Raw genomic sequence first — 25,498 nt, 5'->3', positions numbered from 1 at the left:
AGCCTATACGTTTTATGAAAATAAACTCAATTGGGTGTATCCAATGATTGGCCTCCTGGACGGATGGGAGGGTTTTCTAGTTCCACAAATGTCTCGAGATGTGTAAAATGGAGCGTACCATTTCAACTAGGACGATTTTCTTAATAATTACAATGTCTCATTAAGTTTGGGCGGAGACGCCACCTAAATATGTTAATATTCATACATTAAATATATTCAACACGAATCTAAAATAATTATAGGCGAATACGGATAATATATCAATCTGATCACCCCTTCCCTCTAAATAACTGTGCCCGACTCGCTACGGTCTGTCTCTTTCGAACCAGCAAGTGCTATCGTGAGGTTGCCCTCAGAACACCGGCCTTTAAAGTCCTAATTTAAGAAGTGAGTGAAAAGAGACGTATCTTTTTCATGGCGAGTGGGAAACATTTGTCTATATTTTTCTAATGTAAAATGTGTGTCTCGTTCTGTGTCACTGTTCCAGCGCCACGTGGCCGAGAAGCAACACTTTCAATAGCGTCAGTCCATAACTTCAGTCAAGCTATGCTAGTGCCCTTAATGTCAGCTAGCTACCTACAAATTAGCCTCTCGGCTTGTAACGTTAAATAGTTGCACGGATGTCTAAAAGTTAGGGCCAAATTGCCCCCAACAAACTTCGTTAACCGAGCATACGAAATAAATCTAAATCAATGGCTATTAGCAGTTCACTTTCAACTAGCTAGCTTGGTTCTCTGTCAATGTTAGCTAGCATTTCGGACAACCGCGTCGTGTCATCAAATACAATCTGTTGTGGGTACATTTGACAGATTGAGTTGTAATAATTTCACTTATTTACCCTTATTTACCCTTTCGGTTTAAATATTACAGGTTGTGAATTTTGGCTTCGCCCGGCTTCTGGTTGAACAAGAAAAGCAACGTTACTGGGAAATCAAAGCGCAACGAAATAACGTTACTGACACCATTTGAAGTACTTCACAGTTTAACCTTACGTCAGCATTTACCGCAAATATCTACTGCAACACCATTAGAAAGCCTGATTATATATTTGTATTCTCAGATAAAAGCTTTAAACAGTTCCCGTGTAATGTTTGGCAGGCTGCGGTTCTGTCATTACTGATATCGGATCTGTTGCTAATATCTGTTGACGTGATCACAATCAACACATAATATTGGTTTTATTTCCCAATCCTCTTGTCTTTGATCTGTTTTCCCTCTTCAACCATATGTTTCTTTGTTTTGTGTGTGCCCCCCCCCCCCCCCCCCCCCCCCATTATTTAAAGTTAAGGGGAGACCGCAAAGCACCTTGTCTGCATCATTGTCACTGTATACCTTGAAAGGTTAGTGATGAACAATGGTGATGTTTTGGTGATGGTGATTGCATCAGGCCTGTTGTAAGAATTCGATAGCTCTCAACATTAAGTGTGAAATGTGTTTCATGTATTTTGGTTAGCTGGACTGGCTCTGTCTGTCTTGAGATTTACAGTGATATTTGTTTGGCCCCGTCGCTTATTCATGTGTATTGCTTGATTTAAGAGTTCAATGTCTGTTTCTGCATCGTTTTCGCTTGCTACGAACCTTGTGTGTGAACTCCTTTTTGAAACGAGAGGAAATTGGAAAAAGACTAATCCAGGTTCTGGTGTTCTTGACTTGTAATGTAATACATTTCCTTGGTTTAAATTATATTAACATGCTGTGATTTTTAGGATTATAAACTGTTCTTAGGATATACCTAGATAATGTCTTTTTAAATAATTATTGGAGTGTGATGTCTTATTGAATGTAATATGTTCTGTGTCTGACTTTGCATGTCAGTTATGGTGCCTTGTTTTGCTTTACTTTTCTTTCTTTTCTTTTATTTGGAATGTCATGCTTTGGGATTGATGAAGGATGAAATAAGTTTTACTTTTGAAACCAATGACTCTAAGCTGTGTGGGAACTTGCATCATTCTCCTGTCCTGTCTTGCCTGGCCAGGGCGAAGCCTAACTTCACCTGATCCCTTGGCTGTTCTGCTTCATAGCCTTAACATATTCTCTTGTGGTCATCTTGGTTATGTAGTGACTAACCCGAACACCAGACTTATTTGCTAGATGCTCCTACATCTTGCTCCTCCACTTGTCTCTCTCCCCCCTCGCCTCACCTACTGTTTTGTAGCACCGCAAACACCAGATGTGCGCTCAGAGGGACTTGCCCCGGCCCGATTTTTGGCAGAGGGGCGGTAGCAGTGGCAGCAATGGGCCCAGAGGTAGAGGATTTCGGCCAGGAAATGGCCCCACGTTCTCCGGTCCCAAACTGAATGGAGACGACCTGCACGTTGGGCGCCGGCGGCGCACCCACTCAGAGAGTCAGGCTGCGGCGGAGCCAGAGAGCGCCGGTCTGAGGGCTGAGGCAGCCCCCTTCAGCCCCTCGTCACCCTCAGCTGGTGTGTGGGTGAACCGGAGTCTGTATGAGCAGGCTGACCGCACCCAGCAGACAGGGCTGTCCCGGTCCCCCCCGATGCCCTCATCCCCAAGAGAGCGCACGCCCCGGGCCCTGGTTTTCCGGTCCAGACGGAATGTTGCTGCTGGTGCCGATGCCACCACCTACAGCTCTAGTGCCATGCAGCACCGTGGCAACCAAGAGGAGGGGTACTACCACCAGGGTGGCTATGGAGGCGGTAACCATAGCACCCGGGGCCGCCAGCCCATGGCACGCGTGTACTACCGCTCGTCTTCGGCGCCGAAGCAGTCTCTGGAGTCTGAAGCAGGAGGGGCGGGTCGAAAAGGCCGAAGAAGAGGCTACTCTGAGACCGCACGCTCTCCTCAAAGGAACCCTGCAAAGTACGCCACACCACTGCGCATGGAGAGACTATTTCTGTTTGGATTTTTTTGTTTTGTTTTTTAACTTTTTTGCTGTGATGCCCAATTGTTGTGAATAAGTTTGTCTAATCAATATTTGTCACTTTTTTTATCTCCTTATTTGTTGTAACTTGTAGTAGTTTAAGGCAAAAGATTGGTGCAGTGTCAATAAAAGAGATGTTTAAGACCTACCATACCATTGAACTTAATAAAGTTCAAAATGAAAATAAAGATGCTGGTAGATTACACTGTTAATGTTGCAATACAGATTTGAAGCGGTCTCTTTTGCCAAGTATAGATGGCTACACATAGAGATGTTATCAGTAGAGCCATACCGGTTGATCTAATCTGTGATGTCCTTCCGTTTGGCCATGGTTGTGTGGTGTAATGTTTTTGTTTTTTTTCCTTTACAAACATGGACACCCTGTCCGTTAATTACTTTTATTTTCAAACCCACATTTTATTAGACTGTTTGTGTGTAGCTAATTAAGTGAGCTTTTTTGTATTTAGGGAATTTACCTGAATGCATATCTGTGTTCTGCATCTCTTTAGTGCTTGTATATTGTGTAACTAGAGTCCATTGCTGTATTTCATTCAAGGCCAGTGATGGTTTGCATTGAACTCAGCACTCAATTTTTCTCTTTCTCTTTTTCCTTCTTTCTGTCCCTCTCTCCAGCACCGTCACCATGAGTGGAATCCAGTGCCTGACGCAGGACAGTATCTGGTTCGATAAGCCCAGGTATGATGAGGCTGAGCGGCGCTTCTACGAGGGCATGAACGGCATCACCCACCCCCCACAGCCGGTACGACTCCTGCCCCCCTCCTACGTTCCGCACCGTCCTGCATGCCTTAGCTCTTCTCTTCGCCAAAAGGGAGAGGAGCCATGTGTCTGCTTCATTACTAGCTTCCTACTGAACACACTTTACGCAAAATAGACGTATGAATGTGTTGGGCTTTCTGTAAGGAAGTACTTGCTGTTGGTTGTTGTGAGGGGTGACTACTCCAAGTATTAACACCACTTTTATCCAAAAATCAGTGACTGTAGTGGTTGCCAGTCCGATGGACCCTCAATGTGCTAGGTGTTTCCAGCTTTCCTTGCTCTGCATACCTAACTGAACCCTTCAGCTGGTCAGGTGACTTGGCTAACCAGGAGCATGATTATTTCACTGCCATCAGGTGTGTCTTCAGCCAGGGTGGGAAGAACGGTACATAGAGTAGCGTGGCTCTTAGGAGCAGAACTGAGAACCCTGGAGTTGAACTGACATAGTCCAGACATTATGGAAAGAGAGGCTATAAACACTTGTTAGAGTGGTCTGTAATACAACTACAAAAGCCCTTAAGGGTGTTCTACCCCTGCTAGAGTTGGGGTATGGTATTGCTGTGTTGTCAGATGTTATGGTAAGTTAGGATGCGAGTTCAGGACTTAAGACCGTTAGAGGCTATGGAGCCTTATGCAGTATGCCCCCAGTCTCCGCCTCCTCTCTCTTCTTTCTCTTTGCTTTCTAGTAATGCCAGCATATCAGTTGAAATAGGCAAGAAAAGCTTCTCACCTCTTGTTCTCTCTTTTAGTGTACGTGTGTGTGTATGTATGTTTGTGTGTGTGTGTGTGTGTGTGTGTGTATGTATGTGTGTGTGTGTGTGTATGTTTGTTTGTTTGTTTGTGTGTGTGTGTGTGTGTGTGTATGTGTACATTTGTTTGCCGGCCCTCTCTTTCTATCTGGCTCTGCCTGCCTGTTTGACCCCACCCCCCCCCCCATCTCTGCCCCCTCCCTCCTCCCCTCTCCACTGTACTCCCTCCCTCCCCCTCCTCTCAGCTTCAGGAGAGAGAAGCTAGTGCCATCCTGCAGGACATTGCTAAAGCCCGCCAGAATATCCAGAAATCCCTAGCCGGAGTGAGTACTGTTCCCTTCATAGACAGTCAAAAAAGAATCTCCCTTATCAGACGTGTACGTTCTCTTAGGCTAAGTTTAATTCTTTATCTTTTTTTAATTTTTGTGTTGAAATCCTTCCTGAATGGATTTGAATACTTAAAACAGCAGTGTTGAGACTTCCTTCCCTGTTGTGTTTTAATGCCGCAGCCCAGGAATGTCTAACTCGAGTCAGATAATTGCTCTAGACCTCCCCACCCCCACCCCCCTCCAGTCAGTAAAGCCCAATAGCATAACCTCATGACTGGATGTCCAATCCCTCGTTACGTCTCCTGTCCTGCGTGTTGGATTGAAAATACAACTTTTAGAGAAAAGAAAAAAAACTTCTCTCCCCTGCTTTATACCCAATATGGGTACAGTTTTAACAATTTTAATCATTTCTATAGATAACTGCAATTTGACTAAATTATGGTAATCAATAGTTCACCGTATCCCCTTTTATAAGTCTAACACTGCTAACACTTCTTAAACTGCAATGCCCCTGTCTGGTTCCAAGGCCAAAGGTGCTAACAGATGCAAGGCAGAGCCAACTCATGTTAAAGGGAACATGCCAAGAACATGGCATCTCATCCTTACAGGATCTTCCATGCAATATGATTGATTCTTCTGGCAACTGTTTGATATTTGCTAATGGTCACCGCATCTGCTTTGATGTTATTCTATACTGTAGCAAAGATGATTCCACTTGACCAGGCCTTTATTATGAGGTTCTGTGTTAAAATATGTTTCAGTTTCTTGCTGTTACATTCAACCATAACCATAACCATACTTGAACCATAATCAATCAATTGTTGCCTTTTTTAACTGATCAACATATAACGACCCTGCCCTATGTTTTACTCTGAAGAAGCGCTCCAGCGCTGGTTAAAAAAAAAAATTAGTTGCCACGAATTATTTTCAGTTCAGCAAAGCAGAAATTGATGGTCAGGATTATCTCCAGTATCTGGCACCATCAGTTGACCATCCTGCTATATATTGTGTGTGTGTGTCTGAGGAGAGAGGGATGAAATATAGCTCTCATAATAATTTTCCTCTTTTGATCTCTCTCTCACACACACACATGCCAGTGCTTTCCTGCCAGGGTAGAGTGCAGGAGTGGACCTTGCATCTGGAAGTGTCTTTTTGGCTTCAAATGAACCATAGCATGACTAGAGAAGGGTACTCATCTACACTGTGGAGATCCATTAAGGACCTCCCACTGTGGTTGCATGGCCCTACTATATAATATTATGCATGTCTGTAATGTCTGACTATCTATGTGTGTAATGTTATGTAACGTGTTTGGAGGTCTGTTTTGTTTTGTTCTGTCTCTGTGCTCATGCTTTCTGCATGTGTTGAGCGTAAGAGGACTGTGTGTGTAGCTGGCATACATCACACTTTATCAAGGTTTTGACTGTTACATCTATTGACCTGCAATTTTAAAAACTGGCCAGTAACAAATGTTGAATATTTTAAATGATTTAGGTGATGCATCCATCCTCATTAATCCTGACCTTTCCTCAGCTCCCCTTACATCTGTACATCTACACCCCTTTTCCATAGTAGGTCTCATGTCTTGTCATCCCAGTAAATGTGTCCTGTTAAATGGTTTTGTGTAAATGAACCGTAGCTGAAGACAGCACTGCAGCCAGGCAAGGGGCAGCCTCGTCCCCAAAAGCAGCGCCGCCCTCGGACCGTAAGTCCCACCCGCCCACCCCCTTCTCACCGGCTGTCTGTCCGAGTGATGGAGGCGAAGGAAGAGGAGGAGGGCTGCTACTGCACGTGTGTGTGTGTGTGTGTGTGTCAACTTGTGACCCGAAGGCGTGCCGTTCACCGCTCCATTGCACCCCTGTGCTGCTGTGTGACTAAGGCACTGTTGGCCCTGTGTAGTGGACCACAGACTGCATGCTCTCCCTCAAGTGGTTATGGGAGAAATTGGAGCCAAGATTTGGAAACCTTTTTATAATCATACTGAGATCAGTGTGCTTCTCACGGGTGTGTTTCATGTATACTGTTTGCACAGAAAGGGATGCACTGATTAATGAACGTGTTTGTCTGTGTTGGAGAAGTGATAACCTGAAACATTGAGCCTCATACCAGAACTAGTCAGATTTGTTCAGATGTCTGCTGGCTGATTGAAGTTTGAAAGCCACTTTTAGCTTTTGGATATTTCCTGGGTTTGGGCTTTTCTGCGGGTCAGGTCTGTGAGTTCAGACTGGTTTTGAGTCACGCTGAATCAGTGCAAAAGCAGTTTATGTTTTTTGGCTGTATTAGTTTTTCCTGCTGCACTAGATCTGACACTGTCGGGGTCAGTAATGGCTGAATGCAACATTCATCCGAACTAGAGTAAAAACGACCCCAAATGTTCTTGTAAGAGGCCCAATGTGTTGTGACTTAGACATCAAATATTTACTGTTGTGTACTCTCTTCTATGCAATCTTGAGTCCCGCTCTAAGAGTAAGAGTAAGCGTGTAAGTGATTACGTAACTGATTTTTAAGCATGTTTGTTCATTTATTTATTTGTTTATCTACTGGATCAAAGACACTACTCATTTTATTTATTTTTTTATTTATTTTTTTCTCTTCATTCCAAATAGGCCACTGCCACTGAAGCATGGTGTTATTGGTACCACATGTCGAGTCTTGCATGTCACTCTGTATTACTATCAGACTGTGGTCATTATGAGTGAACCCACCCCCCCCCCCCCCCAGTTCATTACCATTTGACTTTTCCCACTCACTTTGTCACCAGCCATACATCGCACACACCCATCTGTCCCACCTGCATGCATCCATTCTTGGTGTGTGTGTGTTTACTGAGTGCTCAAATTTGGTCTTGTTTGTCAATAGACCTCAGCTAGCAGCACAGCAGGCGGAGACCAGACGGACCTGGTGTCACGCATGAAGAGCCTGGAGATGGAGAACCAGAGCCTGCACAAATGTAGGTTGGTGTGTGTGTGTGTGTGTGTGTGTGTGTGTGTGTCTACACACCAAAGAGGTATTATGTAGACCTGCAGGGGAAGTAACACCCCCATTCATTTAAATAACCAATGCTATGGTAGCTGCTTCCGCCCAGGAAGTACCAACTTGACCACCGACATGTTTAAAAATGTCGTCCCATGGTTGCTCACTTCCGGCACCATTTCTACAATAAGATAATTAGGTGCCACATTTCAGATGGTATCACAGTATGTTGTCTATGTGGATTTGCTGGATGTTTCTGGCTTGAAAACTGCTGGTTCTTGCACGAGTTTAGTATAGGGCACCAGCCTCATCACAAGCATGTTGGCCATAAAGCTAAAGTATTAAAGTTTGTGTGCGTGTGAATATTTGTAAATGAATTTTAATTTTTTTATTTAATAAGTTCGATTGTGAATGATGTGGATTTAGCTTAAGTATAAACTAAAGGCTTGTGCATGCATAAGTTTAAGGAAAGACCAAACCTCAATGTAATGTTACTGTAAATCCAGAAAACCAGTTTTTGGGGGCTTGTTCTGTGCCAGAGTCTTATCTCCCACCATCTCTCTCTTTCTCTCTCTCTCTCTCTGCCGTGATGTCCAGCGGTGAATGACCTGAGAACCATGATGTCTAAGCTGGAGTCTCGTCTCACCGTGCTGGAGAAGGCCAAGCCTGCAGCAGCTGCCTCCGCTCCAGCTGCCACGGTGAGTTTCCTGGGCCAGGAACAGCCTGTAGGCCAGCAACTTGGCGTCTCTGAGTCTCCAGTAATGAGTTCTTGTTCCACCTTAGCCCCACATGTGGGTGGGTGGTTCAAACAAAGAATAGGGGTCTTTAAATAGTCATCGCATTTACCACGCTGTGTGGGGAAACTAACTGCAGGCAAATGATGTTCAGGCAGCAATGGTAATATCATTCATAAGAAAAAAGGGATTTGGGTTATAAAGTAATACGTGTTATAATATTTGATATTATTAATATTATAAATTGTCTAGACATGTAAGAGATTTCATAGATAAGCAGACAGCACATCCTTTAAATCAGACTTTCACACAGAGGAACATACTAGTGTATGGTACAATCCCTGTCGGTCATACCAGCTACATCACTGGAAAATTATATTCAGAAAAACCTGCATTTTTTTTTGTTTTTTTTTCTTTTGACACTTTGCACAGGCCGTGGTTGTCCAGGCACCCAAGAAGGTCGAGGTTAAAGAGGAGGAGGATGACGACGATGACATGGACCTGTTCGGCAGTGATGATGAGGACGCAGATGCGGAGGCAGAGCGCCTTAAGGAGGAGAGAATAGCGGCGTATTCTGCTAAGAAGTCCAAGAAGCCAGTGCTCATCGCCAAATCCTCCATCCTGCTCGACGTCAAGCCTGTATGTGGCAGCATCATCTTCCCCTCTCTTGCGAAACCTTGACAGCAGTTATTTCATCTCTGTGTGATGACGTGCATTATTTACTGCGTTGTGTTTGTAATTGGTTGAATAATTTGTGTTTTTATTTCTCATGTTCCGATGAAGTTCACATGGTGTGGCTTAAGCATTAGTATGAAACGGCATGACTGAAAAAGATACAGTAGTATTGAAAGGTCTCTCTCTCCGTATGTGATGGCACACAAACAAACAGGGCTGTGCTCTCAAAGCTGTAAAAGCATTTGGCTGCCTGCTGAGCATCCTTAAGCTGGAGATTCTGAACTTGGAGGATTATCTCACATTCATATATTACGCATTGTCCTGAAACATCCAGTAGATAGTGAGTGTGTGAGAACTTGGCACATCTGTGTAAAGTGTTGGCTGTGTGTTGACGTGTGTTCTCTGCCTCCCAGTGGGACGATGAGACGGACATGGCCAAGATGGAGGAGTGTGTGCGCTCCATCCAGACAGACGGGCTCCTGTGGGGTGCCTCCAAGCTGGTGCCTGTGGGCTACGGCATCAAGAAGCTGCAGATCTCCTGCGTGGTGGAGGACGACAAGGTGGGCACAGACTTCCTGGAGGAGGAGATCACCCAGTTCGAGGACTACGTGAGTACCTGTTCTGAAATGGTTTATGCTTGGATGAGTGGTCGAACCTTGTGTGTAGAAGGAATGTTTTTGTTTTTTTAATTTAGAGTTGTATACAGAATCTGTGTTTTGTGTGTGGTGTTTTTTAAAAAAAAAATTGTGAATTTGTTCACTACTTGGGTATTTCTAAGTAAATCTGATACTAAAAATATTTTCGGGGATATTTTTACTTAGTGAGATTAAATGCTGGTCTGGGACTTTCCAAAATTGTCTGAAAGCTGGATTTTAAATCTTTAAATTAAGGATTATCCTGATCTTCCCCGAAAAAAAAAAAAAAAAATAAGAAATGGGCAACTGGTTTTGTTTGTAGATGCTCAACACTTATCAAACATGCCATGACGTTATTTGCCCAATAGATGGCCACAAAGAGGACTTTTATAAGCAACCTGTAATAATTGAATAATAAACTGCATTATCCTGCATGTTGAAGGTTTGGAAGGTTTTTATGTTACAAAATGAGAATAAAATACAAAAAAAACTCTGTCCACTCCATGTGGCGTGACTTAATATGTAAATCAAGGCTGAGGATTCACAAACAGTCTTTGTACCAAGCAAGCACGTTTACATTTGCAAAACCTAATGTAAATTCTGCTCTTCCTCTTGAGAGCACAGATTACGCCTGGCTGGAACCAGTTGTGTAGGTTTGCAGTATTTCTGTGGCATGTATGTAAAGCCTTCTAAGTAGTTGATCTATTTGTCTGACTCTTTCAGGTCCAGAGTGTGGATGTTGCTGCCTTCAACAAGATCTGAGCCTCTTCGGTCAGAGGTGGTGTGCTATCGCTGCTTTTTGGTTTGAACGGTTTAAAAAAATAAAAACTTTGCTTTCAGTATGAAGACACTTGGTGTGTGTGGTGTTTTGTGGATTTAACATGTGACCTCCGCTGAGAATGAGGTTTTCAGTAGTTGACACACATGGTTGCGTAATGAATGACATCCTTCACATTAGGTTGTGCATTCACCTCAGGTTGCAAAGTTGAAAAAAGGGCAAATCTTTAAGGTGGAGCCCAGTCCCACCCAGAATCCTGGGTAAAGTGGGTGAGTGAAGGTGGTCTGCACCCTGTGAAGGAGGGTTACGGTTTCCCAGATGCTGTAGAACGCCAGGGTCCCCGCCCTGTGGTCCAGGTACACCCCGACTTTAGTTGAGTGCGGAACCGGTATGTCCACCCTGGTTTTATTGTGCTGGAAGTACCACCCTGAGACCAGGCAATCCAGACTCCAGGATCTGGTGTTGTGTCCCAGCTTGCCGTCGGCGCTGCCAGCGTTGCGCCGGATACTTTTGTAAGCGACCCCTATGGAGACGCCTCCCCCGCCCTTCCACTCCACCTCCCAGTAGCACCGTCCACACTGGCCCTGCCTGCACAGCAGCTGGGCCCAGCAGGTGAAGCGCTCTGGGTGGTCGGGATACTTCAGAGGCTCCTTCCCCGTCATCACCTCTCTCAATCCCTCTCGCAGGCTGAGGAAGGAGTTGGCAGTGTTCAGGTCCAGAGTTACCTCACAGCCGTCTGTGGAGAAAAATTACTTGATTGTTCTAGAATTTCTTTTACGTGAGGTTCCATTTCCTTGATCCCCATTTTATATATATATATATATATATATATTCAAAAGTAATGTTTCTGTACCTGCTATAATATATTTGTGAGGGGTTTTAACTAGGCTAATAGGACTATAAGTAACCTCTTTCAATCAAAATAAAGTTGAAATTTTAGGTGCAATATTTGTCCACTGCCTGTATCTTGTAGGTAGGGTATTGAGTAAACGCGCTTCAAAACTCAAATAAGTAATATTTGTGTGTGATATACAGCCGTGGAAAAAATGAAGAGACCACTTCAAAATTATCAGTTTCTCTGGTTTTACTATTTATTGGTATGTGTTAAAGTAAAATGTACATTTTTGTTTTATTCTATAACCTACTGGCAACATTCCTACCAAATTTCAAATAAAAATATTGTCATTTAGATCATTTATTTGCAGAAAAATGACAATTGGTCAAAATAGCAAAAAAGATGCCGTGTCTTCAGATCTCGAATAATGCAAAGAAAACAAGCTCGTATTCATTTTTAAACTACACAATACTAATGCTTTAACTTAGGAAGAGTTCAGAAATCAATATTTGGTGGAATAACCTTGATTTAAAATCACAACTTTCATGTGTCTTGGCATGCTCTCCACCAGTCTTTCACATTGCCGTTGGGTGACTTTATGCTACTCCTGGCACAAGAATTCAAGCAGCTCGGCTTCTTTTCATGGCTTGTGACCATCCATCTTCCTCTTGATCACATTTCAGAGTTTTTTTATGGGAAGGAAGCAAGTTTTTCTTCCGGGACAACGTTGTACTTTGCCTGGCTGAGGTTTGTAGAAGACCATAAGGATTGAAAAAAGCGGACTGGAGGGTCTTCTAGTTCGTCTTCTCTGACGAGTCCAATTTTCAGCTTTGCCCAACACATGGTCGTCTGATGGTTAGACGGAGACCTGGAGAGGCCTACAAGCCACAGAGTCTTGCACCTACTGTGAAATTGGACTCATCAGAGAAGACGAACTAGGAGACCGTCCAGTCCGCTTTGGTTCAATCCTTATGGTCTTCTACAAACCTCAGCCAGGCAAAGTACAACTTTGTCCCGGAAGAAAAACTTGCTTCCTTTTGCTCTGACAATGTTCCCCAACTCTGAGAAGTGTTTTTTCCAGCAGGGCAATGCTCCATGCCACACAGCCAGGCCAGTAAAGGTGTGGATGGAGTATCACCAGATCAGGACCCTGTCATGGCCAGCCCAATTTCGAGACCCGAATCCCATAAAAAAACTCTGAAATGTGATCAAGAGGAAGATGGATGGTCACAAGCCATGAAAAGAAGCCGAGCTGCTTGAATTCTTGTGCCAGGAGTAGCATAAAGTCACCCAACGGCAATGTGAAAGACTGGTGGAGAGCATGCCAAGACACATGAAAGTTGTGATTTTAAATCAAGGTTATTCCACCAAATATTGATTTCTGAACTCTTCCTAAGTTAAAGCATTAGTATTGTGTAGTTTAAAAATGAATACGAGCTTGTTTTCTTTGCATTATTCGAGATCTGAAGACACTGCATCTTTTTTGCTATTTTGACCAATTGTCATTTTTCTGCAAATAAATTATCTAAATGACAATATTTTTATTTGAAATTTGGTAGGAATGTTGCCAGTAGGTTATAGAATAAAACAAAAATGTATATTTTACTTTAACACATACCAATAAATAGTAAAACCAGAGAAACTGATAATTTTGAAGTGGTCTCTTAATTTTTTCCGCGGCTGTATAAGTGAGCAAACTAGTGAACTTACACTGCAAGAGCTCTGCTCTGGTCCTGGGTGGAGTTGTGTGTTGCACGGTCATATCTTCTACTGTGATGGCGAGATGAGAACATTCAAAGTATTAATCAGAGCTAGGCAAATAAGGAAGGGCTTAGGAAAAGAGGCATTCTCGCATACTGTACCTGATTTGCCTCGTCTTAAAGTCTGGGGTTTGGATGTGGATGAAGGCAGTGTGCGCTCTTCTTTTTGAACTGGAAAGAAAGTTAAGAATCACGTCTTTTATTAAACATTCATTCCACTGTTGTCTTCAATGTTCAGTCAGTCGTTCGGTTATAAAAAAAGAAAAATGCTTCTAGACCTAAAATAATGCCAAATGTCTGAATTATATAATAGTTTAAAATGGCTTCTATGATTGTCAAGTTTTTGCTCCCTTATCAACTACAAAGGTTTTGTACCCTGGTCACTGTATGTAAAAACATCCCCATCCCACTGATGAAAACAGTCAAAAGCAGTCTCACTTATATCTGAGATGGTGAATAGTTCTCTCTTGAATACATCATCCAGACGCTCCTGCAGTTCAGTGAGTGACTTTTTCATGGCAATCAGAGAGAAGTATGGGTGAATGTCAAGACTGGGGAGATCCCCTACATCTGGGATGCCCTCTAATGATCTGCTTCTCTGTTGAAAAAAATATGTAGGTCTCATGACAAAAGAGTGGTGTTTTTTGTCCTCTGAAGAGCCCTGGAGGGGGTTGTAAGGTGAGCTCTTTACTTGATACTGTGGTAGCCAGTGTTCCCAGGTGCAGAATGAGACTGGCACAAAATGACCTCTCCCCATTCAACTATAGTCTTTAAAGACACATTTTATACATTTTTATTAACAAACAGTTTGAGCCAAAGAAATAAATACAATCTAGAAAAAAGGCCTCATTACATCACAAAAGATTTGTTAATAATTGTTAACAGTTCCTGTAACAGTTTAAATCCCACCTTCCCATATTTACCTGGAGGAAATGGATGTGGTCATCTGTCTGGGACAGCCGGTCCAAATGACAGTCTCTGATGTTGAGCTCGGTCCTGTGTTCGTCCAGAGCCTGGAGAATGGTCTCTGCCCGGGCCACAGCCTCTCTCTCCTGGGTCTTGATCAGCTCTCTCACCTCCAAGCGCTTCCTCTCTATGGTGCGGGACAGCTTAGAGAAGATCCTCTCACTGTCTTCCCCCGCGGCCTCAGATGATTGCTGGTGGGGCGTTGAGTAGTACGGTGTGTTATAAATGTATTTAAATTATACCGTCAGAATTAAATTACAAGTCCAGATGAATGTAATTTAATAATCTCTATATATAATACACTGCCAATGATAAACATTATAAATGGAAGTTGACCAAAGGGGTTCTTATACCTTTAGGTATTTGACCACATGCCTGATTTCTTTCTCCTTCTCTCTGTTCATCTGTCCGGATCTCCTCCCAGCATCTTTCAGTCGCTTCTGTTTCAGTGATTAATTTAATAGGGATAGTGGTTACTAGAGATGGAAATGGATTCGCATTCTCATTGTTTTTATCAGCACCAAAATAAGACAGGGAAAAATCTGAGCTGTATGTCTGTGCACTTAATCAAGTCAAACAGGATTTGTTAACAAAACCTTCATCTGTAGTCATTTTGTTTATGCGACAGTGGATGAGGGTGTGTGCCACCATGAGAGAAAAAAAGCATTCTCTTCTTCAATGTGCAATGTTGTTTGAACATCAAAGATAAAAAGAACCCATGGCCAACATGTTGTAAGCCCATTGTTAATTTTGTTGACATGTCTTTGTTGGGACATGGTGGAATATATGGATGGGGAATGACAGATGATCTCCCAAAGACTATATTTCTACACAATGGTTGGGGGGAGACTAGCAGCTCTATGTACAAATACTAACACACTGAACATAATTTATAGGAAATTAATTAAAAGTCACTTTTATCACTGCCATAAACTTGGAGGTGAGTAGTGTATAATTAATTTGAAGTATCGGAAGAATTAATTGGATGGTATAGATGAATTGGCTGTTTACCTGTCTGACTTCTCGTTCCGAATTAGCAGAGACAACATTGTGACCTTTGTGTCCCTCAGCCTTACACTGAAAGCAGATGCACCTTTGATCAGTTTGACAAAACACCTCCAGAGGCTTCCTGTGCTGCGAGCAGAGCCTTCTGTGCGGTTGTTTTATGGCCTCCACCACCTTGTGGCTGCCACCACGTTTGCTCTCTTGATGAACCTTGAGGTGGCTCTCACAGTAGGAGGCTAGACACACCAAACAAGTCCTCACCGCTTTGCTCTTTCTCTTGGTGCAGATGTCGCATTCCACATCCTCAAGCACGTTTGCGTACGTCTGGGAAATGCGAGAGGCATGGACTCCGGCTTTCCTCAGCTTCTCTACGACTTCCGCGAGGATGTTGTTTCTGCCGAGCACCGGTCTCGGGGAGAAAGATTCCCTGCACTGAGGGCAGCTATACACCCCCTTATGGTCACTCTTGTCCCAGTAACACTTGATGCAGTCCATACAGTAGCTGTGTCCACAGGGAGTAGTCACTGGATCCTTAAGGACTTCAAGACAGACCGGGCAGCAGAACTGGTCTTCTTCCACCGAAATGTTAGTCGCTGCCATCCTTGTTTATTGCACACATACACTGATAGCATCAGGCAGGAAGACAAAAGCTGGTTTTCATGGGAAAGGGGTGTGTGGCCAGTAGATAAGGTGGGTCATGATCAGGTTTCAGTGCAAACAGCCACAGGGAGCCAATCACAATAGAGCACAGACACAGGTAGGACAGGAAGAAATGTATCAACATACATTGGCCAGTCATGCAAATAGAGGCAAAGGCTAGAAGAAAAAAAAGAACATGGTGTCCTACACATGTCAAGATAGTGTCAACTGTTTCATACAATTTAAGTTTTTGCCAACCGGGTAAGCGGCACTGAAGACAGTGGTTTCCCTACTGGCAAAAGGTTGATAAACTAAATGTATGTTAAGCGTACTTACACCAACCCTTTCAGACACTCCTCAAACCTTGTTCAAATAAGGGCACTGTCTGCCTGTCTCTCTCACACACACAAAATATGTATGATACCTGAGAACCCCTTATTTAGAAACTTAAACTGCTTTATAAAAATGGATTTTGGTTACAGTGTGGGTCACAAACTGTTCAAGGGAAAACAACTTCATAACCCCTCATCGTATTTTGAACGAATTTGTTATATGTGTAAGAAAGAAAAACATGCACATTGTATTCACATCTCAATGTGTTTATTTACAATAAAGTTTTCTTTTCCTTCTTCAAAAACAAACTTTTGTGTCACAAAAAATGTTATCTGCTAAACACCTTCCTTTATGAAATAAAAACTAATACCTGACGCTCATTTGGAAAGGTAATTCACATGTTTCAATTCTTTTTCACGTCATTTTCATATGTAGCAGCAATGCAACGTCTCCTCCTCTGTTGCACTCGTAGTCTGGAACTCGAGGGCCTTGAACCTGAGAAAAGGCAAATTACGTTAATGTAAAGGAGTACTGAAATAAATACATAGGGCTACGGTTCAATACTCTAAAGCAAGAGACCAGGTTTGGAATAGAGATACTCAGTAAAGGAGGGAAAAAGAAAAGAAGAAAGTATCCTGCACAAACTTTATGATGGGCTGTATGGCTATATTGTATATATTACAGATAGGTGGATAATAGTGGAAGTGGACAAATTACAGTTAGGTGGACAGTAGTGGACAATAATTTACCGAATGTTGAGAAGGCGAAACCACCGAAAGTGGGCACTGGAACTCCAAATGTGGTTGGTGCCGGGGCACTTAGGCCGCATGGTGTTTGTGCAGCGGTTTCTGGCGAGGGAGTGGGAGAAGTTCAATGACTTGCAATGCTGTGCAACTATCCTGTGTTCCAGTTCACAGTCTTCAAAACGTGTTCTGGATTAATGACCATAATGAGTGGTTCAGTTTCTTTTTATATTTTTTCAAAACATGGATTACGTATGAGAACTGAGGGGAATCCGTGGAAAAAACATCACTATTTCATATCAAGCTTTTCAGGTTCCAATTTAATTGTGTTGTGATTTATCACAAACTCACCTGGTGCTTGTTCCATGTTGTCTGCCTTAGGCTTTGGATCTTCAATAATAATAACGGCATTCACTGTAATAAAACAAACAACATAATGGATTTCATTTTAGTTTCATTTATAAATCTACAAATACATTACATCATTTTTTACACTTTGCCAGTGTATAAATGATCACACCTGTGCATGTGTGCATATTTTTGTAGTGTAATCTACATTTCATCTGAGTTTACCTTTTTCAGATATGTTGAAAAATCCACCCTGGCAGACATCTTCCAGCAGTGCCTGAAACTCTGTGACAGCAGCAATGGCGCAGCCGAAGTTTGGATCTGTTCTGATCGTTGCCACCTCCACTCGCTCAGGCTGTGCACCAAGACACTGACAGCTCTGGACAGACAAAGTAAAACAAAAAAAAGACTCAGATATAGATGGAGAACTTTTTATACATGCTCTTTGCCTCAAGCACTAGAACTGCTGAGAAGTCTCTCTGCCTGTAAACTGCAAGATCAATACTTCCTCCAAAAGTTTCAAAGGGGTGGGATAGAAAGAAAGCTCTGAGCTTGCACAAGGTGCCTCCAGGAGATCTACCTTACAGCATGTATCATTCCTTCCCCTCATATTAAGATGTCCTTAACTCTTCTGATTAGGTGAAATCACCTCCCTGATAGCAGCTGGTAGTGTAGTAGGTCTGGCCCAAACCCATTACAGTAAAGTCAGAATCAGCAGAGACATGGATTAGGACAGAGGCATCATCAACAGAACACACTGGCTTATGAATAGCGAGCACCGACCATTTCTGAGATGCATCCCCGGAAAACAGGAGAAAATTGAGTTGAAACGGTTGTAACTATTCCAGATTTGGCAGCCCCAATCCCACTCCCACCCGATGAGATGCTGGCCTGTTGTGTGTTACCTGAAGGAACCTGACATGGTCGTCCGTCTGAAGGAGCCTGACCAGCTCAGTGTCTCTCTTCCTCAGGTGGTTCAGCTCCTGCTCCTGTTGCCTCAGGTAGCCCTCGGCGTGGGCCATGACCGCCCTCTCCTGGGCTCGGATGATCTCCTTCACCTCAGAGTGTCTCCTCGCGATGGTGGCGGACAGCTCTGTGAATATCCGCTCGCTCTCCACAAGAGCAGCCTGAGAGGACAGCTGCAGACAGACAACCCCGGGTTAAAAGGTGCTAAACTGTCAACAGTGGTTCTCAGCTGTCAGTTAAAGCTGTCTGGAAGGTCACTCATTCACCAGGTTTACATTTCTGTGTCTGTGAAATTACTTAGGAAAATACTCTCTGGAGCAAGAAGAATCTGAAGGCTCTGAAATTATGTTATGAGTCAGACAAGCATTTGTTTTAGAGTTATCTAAAACTTAAACTCTGTATAGGGAAAGCTAAGATGTGCTATGTGTTATCACAAGACAAAGGCTTGATTGATCAAGAGGTGAAGTTGAAAGATCAGATGGGCTTACTGTTACAGAAGTCATTGATTGCTTCAGCTGTTCCAAGTCTTTCTCTCTCTCCTGAATTGCTTGCTGAGATTTCCTCTGCATTTCTCCAATCTCACTCTGGAAATTAAGCAAAAAAAAACATTACCCCATGTAATTTTCCACTTTACACCACATTCATTTGTGCATTAGTATTACCCTACGGTAAACTACCAAATCCCCACCCCCTTCTCTAACAAAGTTTCAGCTCACCTTCTTTTCAGTGATTTCTCCTGCGGCCAACACAGCGTCATGACCTTTGTGTTCGTCAGTAAGGCATAAAGAACATATGCACTGCTGATCAGTGCGACAAAACACCTCCAGGAGCTTGTCGTGGCGAGAGCACAACTTCTCCTGTATCGTGCCGAAGGGTGCGACCAGCTTGTGCCTCTTGAAGGCCGGAGACTCGTAGTGGGGTTGGACATGAGACTCGCAGTAGGAGGCCAGGCATACCAAACAGGATCTGACAGCTTTGTTTTTCCGTCCTGTACATACATCGCACTCCACATCTCCGGGCTCGGCTAACGAGTCGTCAGAAGGAACGGACTGCAGCCCGGTCTTATTCAGTTTCTCCACGACATCAGCCAACATGGTGTTCTTTCCCAGAACTGGCCTGGGCGAAAAGGTCTGTCTGCACTGGGGGCAGCCGTAGAGAGATATAAATTCATCCTGGTCCCAATACCCCGATATACAGCCTTTACAATAACTATGGCCACACGGTATAGTCACGGGGTCCTTGAGAACATCCAGGCATATCGAACAATTGAATTGGTCGTGTTCAAGGTAAACGCCAGCCTGTGCCATTCTTATGTAATCTAATAAAAACGCTACTCTAGTGGTTGGCGATTTAAGGCTGTGGCATGAGAACGAGTGGAGTCAGCTTTGTTTTGCAGGAAGTGGTCATGTGACACGAGGGAGTGGCTTGAAAGTCTCTGACAGGGGGGGAGGTGAGCTTGGGGGAGGAGCTTTTATGACAGCTGAGTGGCCGTTTCTATGCAGAGTCCAAAGGCATCATTCAACCACTAGAGGTCAGAATTGACTCGTAGGTTCTGGATTTAGGAAGAAATTGTTTCATGTTTTCATCCTGATGTCAAATTCACCAGTGACGTTTTTCCGAGTTAGATATTTAGATTATAGATTTCAGTGTCCTGATCATGCAATCACTGTGATTTAACAATACAACATCTGTATGAAAACAAATTGGATTTCAACTTTGATATTTCCTGAGGGTATAAAAGGAAACTTCGTAATGACAAGTTCACAAGTTATTTTATTGCCTCGCCTGAAATCATAGCATCAAATGCCTTTCCAAAACAAACACATGATACATGTTCAAAAGAGTATCTTCAACAGCATGCTAAATTTCCAGGGCATTCACCAATGTGAACACAGCTACACAGTGTAGCCTACATAAACATGCCAGTTCTGTGCAAACAATAGGAGGTATCCTACAAATGATAAAAAGGTATTCACAACACACAACAGAAAACAAGGAAAATAAATTACATAAATAAAAACAGAGCACAGGGTGGATTGATTATTTATAGTGAATCAATCAAATGCTTAAATTCAAAATAAATATATTAAGCACTTCAAGTCCAGTACTGTATTTCACAATGACATAATAGGAGCTGCAAGTCTCTAACAATCTCTAATAATAAATATGGAACTCTGTTCATGACTACATTCAGTCTCAGTGCAAATTACATTAAATTGAAGCCAATGACAATAACAATTTCAAGTATCATAATATCATATGCGGTATCCCAATGTATGCATGTCTGGTCAGTAATTTATAGTAACATCTTTTATCCCAAGCTTCTTTGTTCTGGTCCCCTGAGCTGAGGAGTCTTTGGTCAATCTTAAAACGATCCTTTTTTAAATCATGTCACATCTTCCACCATCCCATTAAAAGTGCAATGTGAAGTTCCCGCCGCTAAAGGAACCCCCACTTTCAGACCTACAGCTATGATGTCAGTTAAAGACACAAGAGAAAGTTGTTTGCATTCAAAAAATTAAGAAATGATTCCAAAGGGAATCATGTAACAAGATGCATGCAAAGCTTTATATCAAGGAATACTTTCCACTGTGCCTTATGATTGGCGTCATAGCTTTAGTTCTTAAAGCATTTTGAGAGGGAAAACTACATATTGCACCTTTAGGATCACTCCAGAAATGTAGTCTTCTTCCCTTGCTCATTTGCATTCTTCTTCATCCTGTAATTATAATATTTGAAATTCTACTAGATAGAGTATATTTGAATTTGAAACACAGTTATTTTTTGTCCACTGTAATGGTTGAGGATGCAATGGGATGGACTGGGGTGGGTGCACACACACGGTTTCAGCATCAGCTAAAACATATTCATCCCACATCTCACTTGCTCTTCTCGTCTAGCCCGCTCTCGGCCCTCAACGCCTGGCTGTTGGCCGAGATAAAGTTTATCCAGTGCTGGAGATCCTCTGGGACATCAGGGCATTCCACCTGAAACACAAACAGATTAAAGACTGAGACAGAAGAAATGAAGACTCCTCCAAGTCCTCAACTGAAGTTTTCTGCTCTTGTTTATATTCCATGTACAGAGATGCAACTGAAACAGAAGACTACCTTAATCATCGACATCCTTGGCAAACAATCATCCAGGGGTTTTGTAGATCAGCATTCACTCAGTTTTGTTATATGACCACAAATACTTGAAATACTACATTAACCTTTGATCTCCTGAGCTCACCTTCCTCTTGCAAAGGTGCTCCAGGATCTTCTCAGGGCTACTGCGGACGACGTTCTGCCTGCAGAACATGACCGCTGACAGAAAGCCATCCTTTTTGGACACGAAACGCTGCTCCAGGAAAAAGGATTTTTCGTCCCAGGTCATGATGCGACTCCTCAGCTCAAAGGCCTCGCCCAGGGCCAGGGAGCGACGGTAACGGATGGTGCTCGCTCCCACCACCATCGAGGCCTTCATGGCCCGAGCAGCCATGAACAACCCATTGCGGGTGTAATAGGAGAACCTGGCAAAGTCGCACTCCCTCAAGTATCGGGCATTATTCATGTGGCCCATGTAGTCTATGTCATGGGGGAGCACCTTGCCTTCTATGACGTGTTCAGCAGTGATATCTTTTAAAGGGCTCTGGAATAAGGATGTCACAATCATCAAGAGGCCTCTCAGGAAGTACCACACATCCAGGCTTCCAAACAGCAGAAGCAGACCAGAGAGTACCCACAGCAGCATCTGATACATCCAGAAGACAGAAAGAAAGTCAGTGTACACAGGAACCAACCCTTACACTAACCCTATTACATAGAGATGCTCTACACAGAGTAAGGCTATGAGCTCAAAGGCTCAAACACATACTGACTGAAAAGCTCGGGTCAGCTACAACACAACTTAAATTTCTCATTTGGCAAATAAACAAATAGATCAAGTTCTCAATATTTTAAATATCTCTGTTATTAAGCATATAGCATTGTGAGTTTGAGCCATCAGCGTTCACTTGATAGCTAGCCAGCTAGCTAGCTAGTTGTAGCACACGTCAGACCCCTAACGCTGACCATCCTAAACGAAGGTTATCGAGGTATGCCATACGATTAAACTTAATACAGACCACGTTGACAGAAGGTAGACAGGTTATTTAAACATACGTTTTCACTCTCGCGGAGATCTGACACTGGTTCACAGATAACTGCTGCAGAAGGCGACAAAGCCGGTTTCAGAATGAAAATAATCTGCGAAACGCTACTTCCTGGAAATGGCCTAGCGAAAATTTCATTGGCTCAAAATGATATCGCGCGAGTTGAACAGTAAAGCATTGTAAGGCAACTGAAAGGAATTACACTATTTATTGATACATTAAGGCTCAATTCAGTTTTATTCTGAAAAATACAGAATCTCTGACATCAACAATCATGGAAACTGACATATTGGCATACATGCAGATTTACACATGGCAGGCATATCACACAGCCAGATTGTAGGCATAGGCCTACACATTTTTCTACAATATTTCCTCTCATTGTGCGTGGCACTGTAGCCTCTTATCGCATAACAAACAATTACACACCACATTTTTGAGACTGTCTGTAAACATGTACACATAATTAAGTAATAGGCCACGAGTGAGAGTGGGGTTGGTAAAGGATACCTCACAGCTGGAGGCTCAAGGCTGCTGGCCTAATCACAGCCGTGATGTTGTAAATCATTCAACCAGACCTAACTGTTGTATAATGGCAGCTATAACCTTTTTGTCTTTTAATGTTCATTGGGAAGGACTTGGTGCCGTGTCCTCACTTGCTCTTCTCGTCCATCCCGCTCTCGGACCTCAAAGCCTGGCTGTTGGCAGAGATAAAGTTGATCCATTGCTGGAGATCCTCTGGGACTTCAGGGCATTCCACCTGAAAGACACATATATCATCAGAACTAGAATCATGATGTTGTTATATCACACATATTCTTGTTCATTCTATGTATCTTGATCTTATGTGTCTTTGGTCTTCTGAATTTGTTAAAAATAGCCTGTGACAGAAAATAATGACAACTATATTTGTTCTGCATGCCTAGAACTTCATTATTATTCTGAGTAAATTCTGTTTTCAGAAGGATTTGGAGCATAAACTACACACCACCCCTAAAGGCATCATACTATATCCTTGTGGTTTTAGTCCTTGGCAAGAAATAAATGCAAGCAGTTCACCGACTCAACCCTCTACTACCCACTGACCTTCCTCTTGCACAGGAACTGCAGAATCTTGTCTGGGCTACAGCCAATGATGTTCTGCTTGCAGTACATGACAGCAGACACACGGGCGTCCTTCCCAGAGACAAAGCGCTGCTCCAGGAAGAAGGCCTTGTCGTCCCAGGTGATGATGCGGCTGCGGAGCTGGAAGGCCTTGCCCACGCACAGGGCCTGTCTGAGGCGGATGGTGGTTGCCCCGACGACCATGCTGCCCCCAAGGGCTCGGAGGGCCTTGAAGACTCCGTTGCGCGTGTACAGGGCGAGGCGAGCAAAATCGCATTCCCGCAGGTAGCGTGCGTTGTTCATGTGGCACAGGTCCATGTCATGAGGAAGCACCCGTCCACCCATGGTCTGCTCCCCAGTCACGTCCCACACATGAGGCTGGAACCAGGCTCGGATCAGCGTGGCAGCTGCTCGGAGGTAGTACCACACATCCAGACAGGAGAAGAGAACCAGCAGCACTGCCAAAGCCCACAGCAAGGTGTCCCTACAAGAGCAGCACAAGGAGTTATTGGTGCAAATTATAGGGGTTTTAGATCCCACCGTTTAAGACTTTGGGGTGGTCAAAATAGACCCTGGGGTGGTCAAAACATTTACACACTGTGTCATTTTTGAACTGTGTTGCTCTGTGTACACCCTGAAGAAACAGTTTACTTCCCCAAATGCCATTGCATAATTCACATAATGATCACAATGCAACAGCAGCAGCAGCAGCTGCATCACAGAACTCTCAAAAGCCTCTTCATAGAAACAGGAGGTGTCCTCCAGTTACACAAATGGGATCTTTTCTAGGGAGTGGGTGATGTAACCTAGTACTGATGTAACCCATTTCCCTCTGACTGGTTGTTTCGGTATTATCAGCCTCCTCAGGTGGATTAGTTGCACTTGAAAGGGAAATAACGTATTCGTCGAGAAACAGTAATTAATCTGAAGCACTGCGCTAAAGCTCTGGGGAGCCCAAACGAGCATACAGACTCACAGCATGGGATGCAGAGTGGGGCTTCCTCAGATCTATTCCCTATAGTTTTAGGCTGTGGAATACTCCTCAGTGTCTCAAGTGTTGTATTGCAGGCTCAAATCTCCAGCTGTCATTTACAAATGCAGAGAAGACACTGATGTTGAAATGCGCGTTTAACAGGTTTAGTCGGTTTGTATGGAATACGCTGAAACCAACTGAAACACTCTCAAGATCAATCACAGCGTTAGTTGATTAGTTCGATACTGCAACAAATGTGTAAAACATTAAAGACATTTTTGAATGAATCCACATATAAACGTTAAGGTCAACTTAAAGTCCTTAATTTGCAATGATTATACCCTTCATTATAAATACCACTAACGATAATCGTGTTAAGTGTATAAAAAACGACATTAAGTGCACAAAAAAACGTCAAACTTCCTTAGAGCGACAGTGCTTCACGACCAAAGAGGGTGTTTTAATAATGGGAATGAGTAGTAGGCCTACACAAAACGTTGGCACAATTGAAGTCAATGGGGGATACGAACGTAGTATCTGTAAACTTTGTAGACTACTGACAAAGTCATTAGAGAGTCAATAGAAAGTGCAAGCAAGAGTTGTTCAACTTATGCTCTTATTAAAGAAAGTGGGGTACTCACATTACGTTCACGGAATCGCTTTAATCTATTTCTCTCTCAAGTTAATGTGTCAGCCACATTGGACATGAAGAGCGACGAACTTTTTGAGCCCGTATTCCTGTGACGTACTGTCAAGCAAAATGTACGCACTTGCTGCCTATTGGTTCCCTCAGCACCTCAGCAAACCGGTCTTTTTGAAATAGACAGGCAAGTGATACCGATTTCTTTTGGCACAATGACTTCGAAACTTTGTCACATAGACGCTTGCTAAGTGGCAAAATGAACAAAGAAACCGAAATCCTGGTTAAACCTGAACGCTGCATGGTGAAATTACACTTCAGTCATTTTCACCACCCCTTTACATTTATATAGAGCTTACCCCTTTATTTAACCAAGTCATTTTTCACCTTGAGAGCCTTTTAGTATGAACTTCTTCTGTTTAGCTGCTGATATTTGAAATAGACAATGGCAAGGATAAGATTTAGAAATTCCAGGAATTGCTAACATTTTTTGTAATTTCCTTAATTTCCAGTTACCCTA

The 25,498-nt window shown here is 43.1% G+C and overlaps 5 protein-coding genes across 7 annotated transcripts; 1 reads left to right on the top strand and 4 right to left on the bottom strand.

The window, feature by feature from the left end:
• Window positions 1-322: 322 nt before the first annotated feature.
• On the top strand, window positions 323-10,599 carry eef1da (eukaryotic translation elongation factor 1 delta a (guanine nucleotide exchange protein)). Of its 3 annotated transcripts, XM_080837408.1 has the most exons (11): window positions 324-387; window positions 871-970; window positions 1,284-1,340; window positions 2,156-2,820; window positions 3,515-3,641; window positions 6,376-6,441; window positions 7,596-7,686; window positions 8,307-8,407; window positions 8,876-9,082; window positions 9,532-9,726; window positions 10,477-10,599. In XM_080837408.1, exons 4-11 carry the CDS (start codon window positions 2,171-2,173, stop codon window positions 10,513-10,515), a joined length of 1,476 nt encoding a protein of 491 aa, XP_080693534.1. In that variant the 5' UTR covers window positions 324-387; window positions 871-970; window positions 1,284-1,340; window positions 2,156-2,170; the 3' UTR covers window positions 10,516-10,599. The 3 variants fall into 3 exon arrangements, with proteins under 3 accessions (XP_080693533.1, XP_080693535.1, XP_080693534.1); XM_080837407.1 differs by lacking the exon at window positions 871-970 and having other exon boundaries at window positions 323-387; XM_080837409.1 differs by lacking the exons at window positions 871-970; window positions 6,376-6,441 and having other exon boundaries at window positions 323-387.
• A 126-nt stretch (window positions 10,600-10,725) lies between these two features.
• ftr87 (finTRIM family, member 87) lies at window positions 10,726-15,729 on the bottom strand (the record flags this gene model as incomplete). Its single annotated transcript, XM_080836751.1, is given in 8 exon segments — window positions 10,726-11,267; window positions 13,077-13,136; window positions 13,229-13,297; window positions 13,565-13,724; window positions 14,050-14,283; window positions 14,446-14,532; window positions 15,104-15,702; window positions 15,705-15,729. Coding segments are annotated over 8 exon segments (1,776 nt in total).
• Window positions 15,730-16,392: 663 nt separating this feature from the next.
• Window positions 16,393-19,468, bottom strand: ftr67 (finTRIM family, member 67). Its single transcript, XM_080836753.1, has 7 exons — window positions 18,843-19,468; window positions 18,615-18,710; window positions 18,066-18,299; window positions 17,386-17,539; window positions 17,164-17,226; window positions 16,819-16,917; window positions 16,393-16,564 (listed from the first exon to the last, which is right to left on the bottom strand). The coding sequence occupies exons 1-7, from the start codon at window positions 19,431-19,433 to the stop codon at window positions 16,473-16,475; spliced, it is 1,329 nt and encodes a 442-aa protein (XP_080692879.1). The 5' UTR covers window positions 19,434-19,468; the 3' UTR covers window positions 16,393-16,472.
• A 1,537-nt stretch (window positions 19,469-21,005) lies between these two features.
• On the bottom strand, window positions 21,006-21,870 carry LOC308363835 (protein THEM6-like; the record flags this gene model as incomplete). The annotated part of the gene is made up of 2 exons (XM_080836716.1): window positions 21,006-21,113; window positions 21,361-21,870. 2 exons carry the CDS (start codon window positions 21,868-21,870, stop codon window positions 21,006-21,008), a joined length of 618 nt encoding a protein of 205 aa, XP_080692842.1.
• A 688-nt stretch (window positions 21,871-22,558) lies between these two features.
• LOC308363834 (protein THEM6-like) lies at window positions 22,559-25,076 on the bottom strand. The gene is made up of 3 exons (XM_080836715.1): window positions 24,980-25,076; window positions 23,348-23,849; window positions 22,559-23,021 (listed from the first exon to the last, which is right to left on the bottom strand). Coding segments are annotated over exons 1-3 (612 nt in total). The 5' UTR covers window positions 24,982-25,076; the 3' UTR covers window positions 22,559-22,913.
• Between the last annotated feature and the right edge of the window lie 422 nt (window positions 25,077-25,498).

This window comes from Sprattus sprattus (assembly GCF_963457725.1).
Source record: "Sprattus sprattus genome assembly, chromosome: 4".
NCBI lineage: Eukaryota > Metazoa > Chordata > Actinopteri > Clupeiformes > Clupeidae > Sprattus > Sprattus sprattus.
Note: the sequence above shows the minus strand (reverse complement) of the source record. Positions and strands in the feature narration are given on the sequence as shown.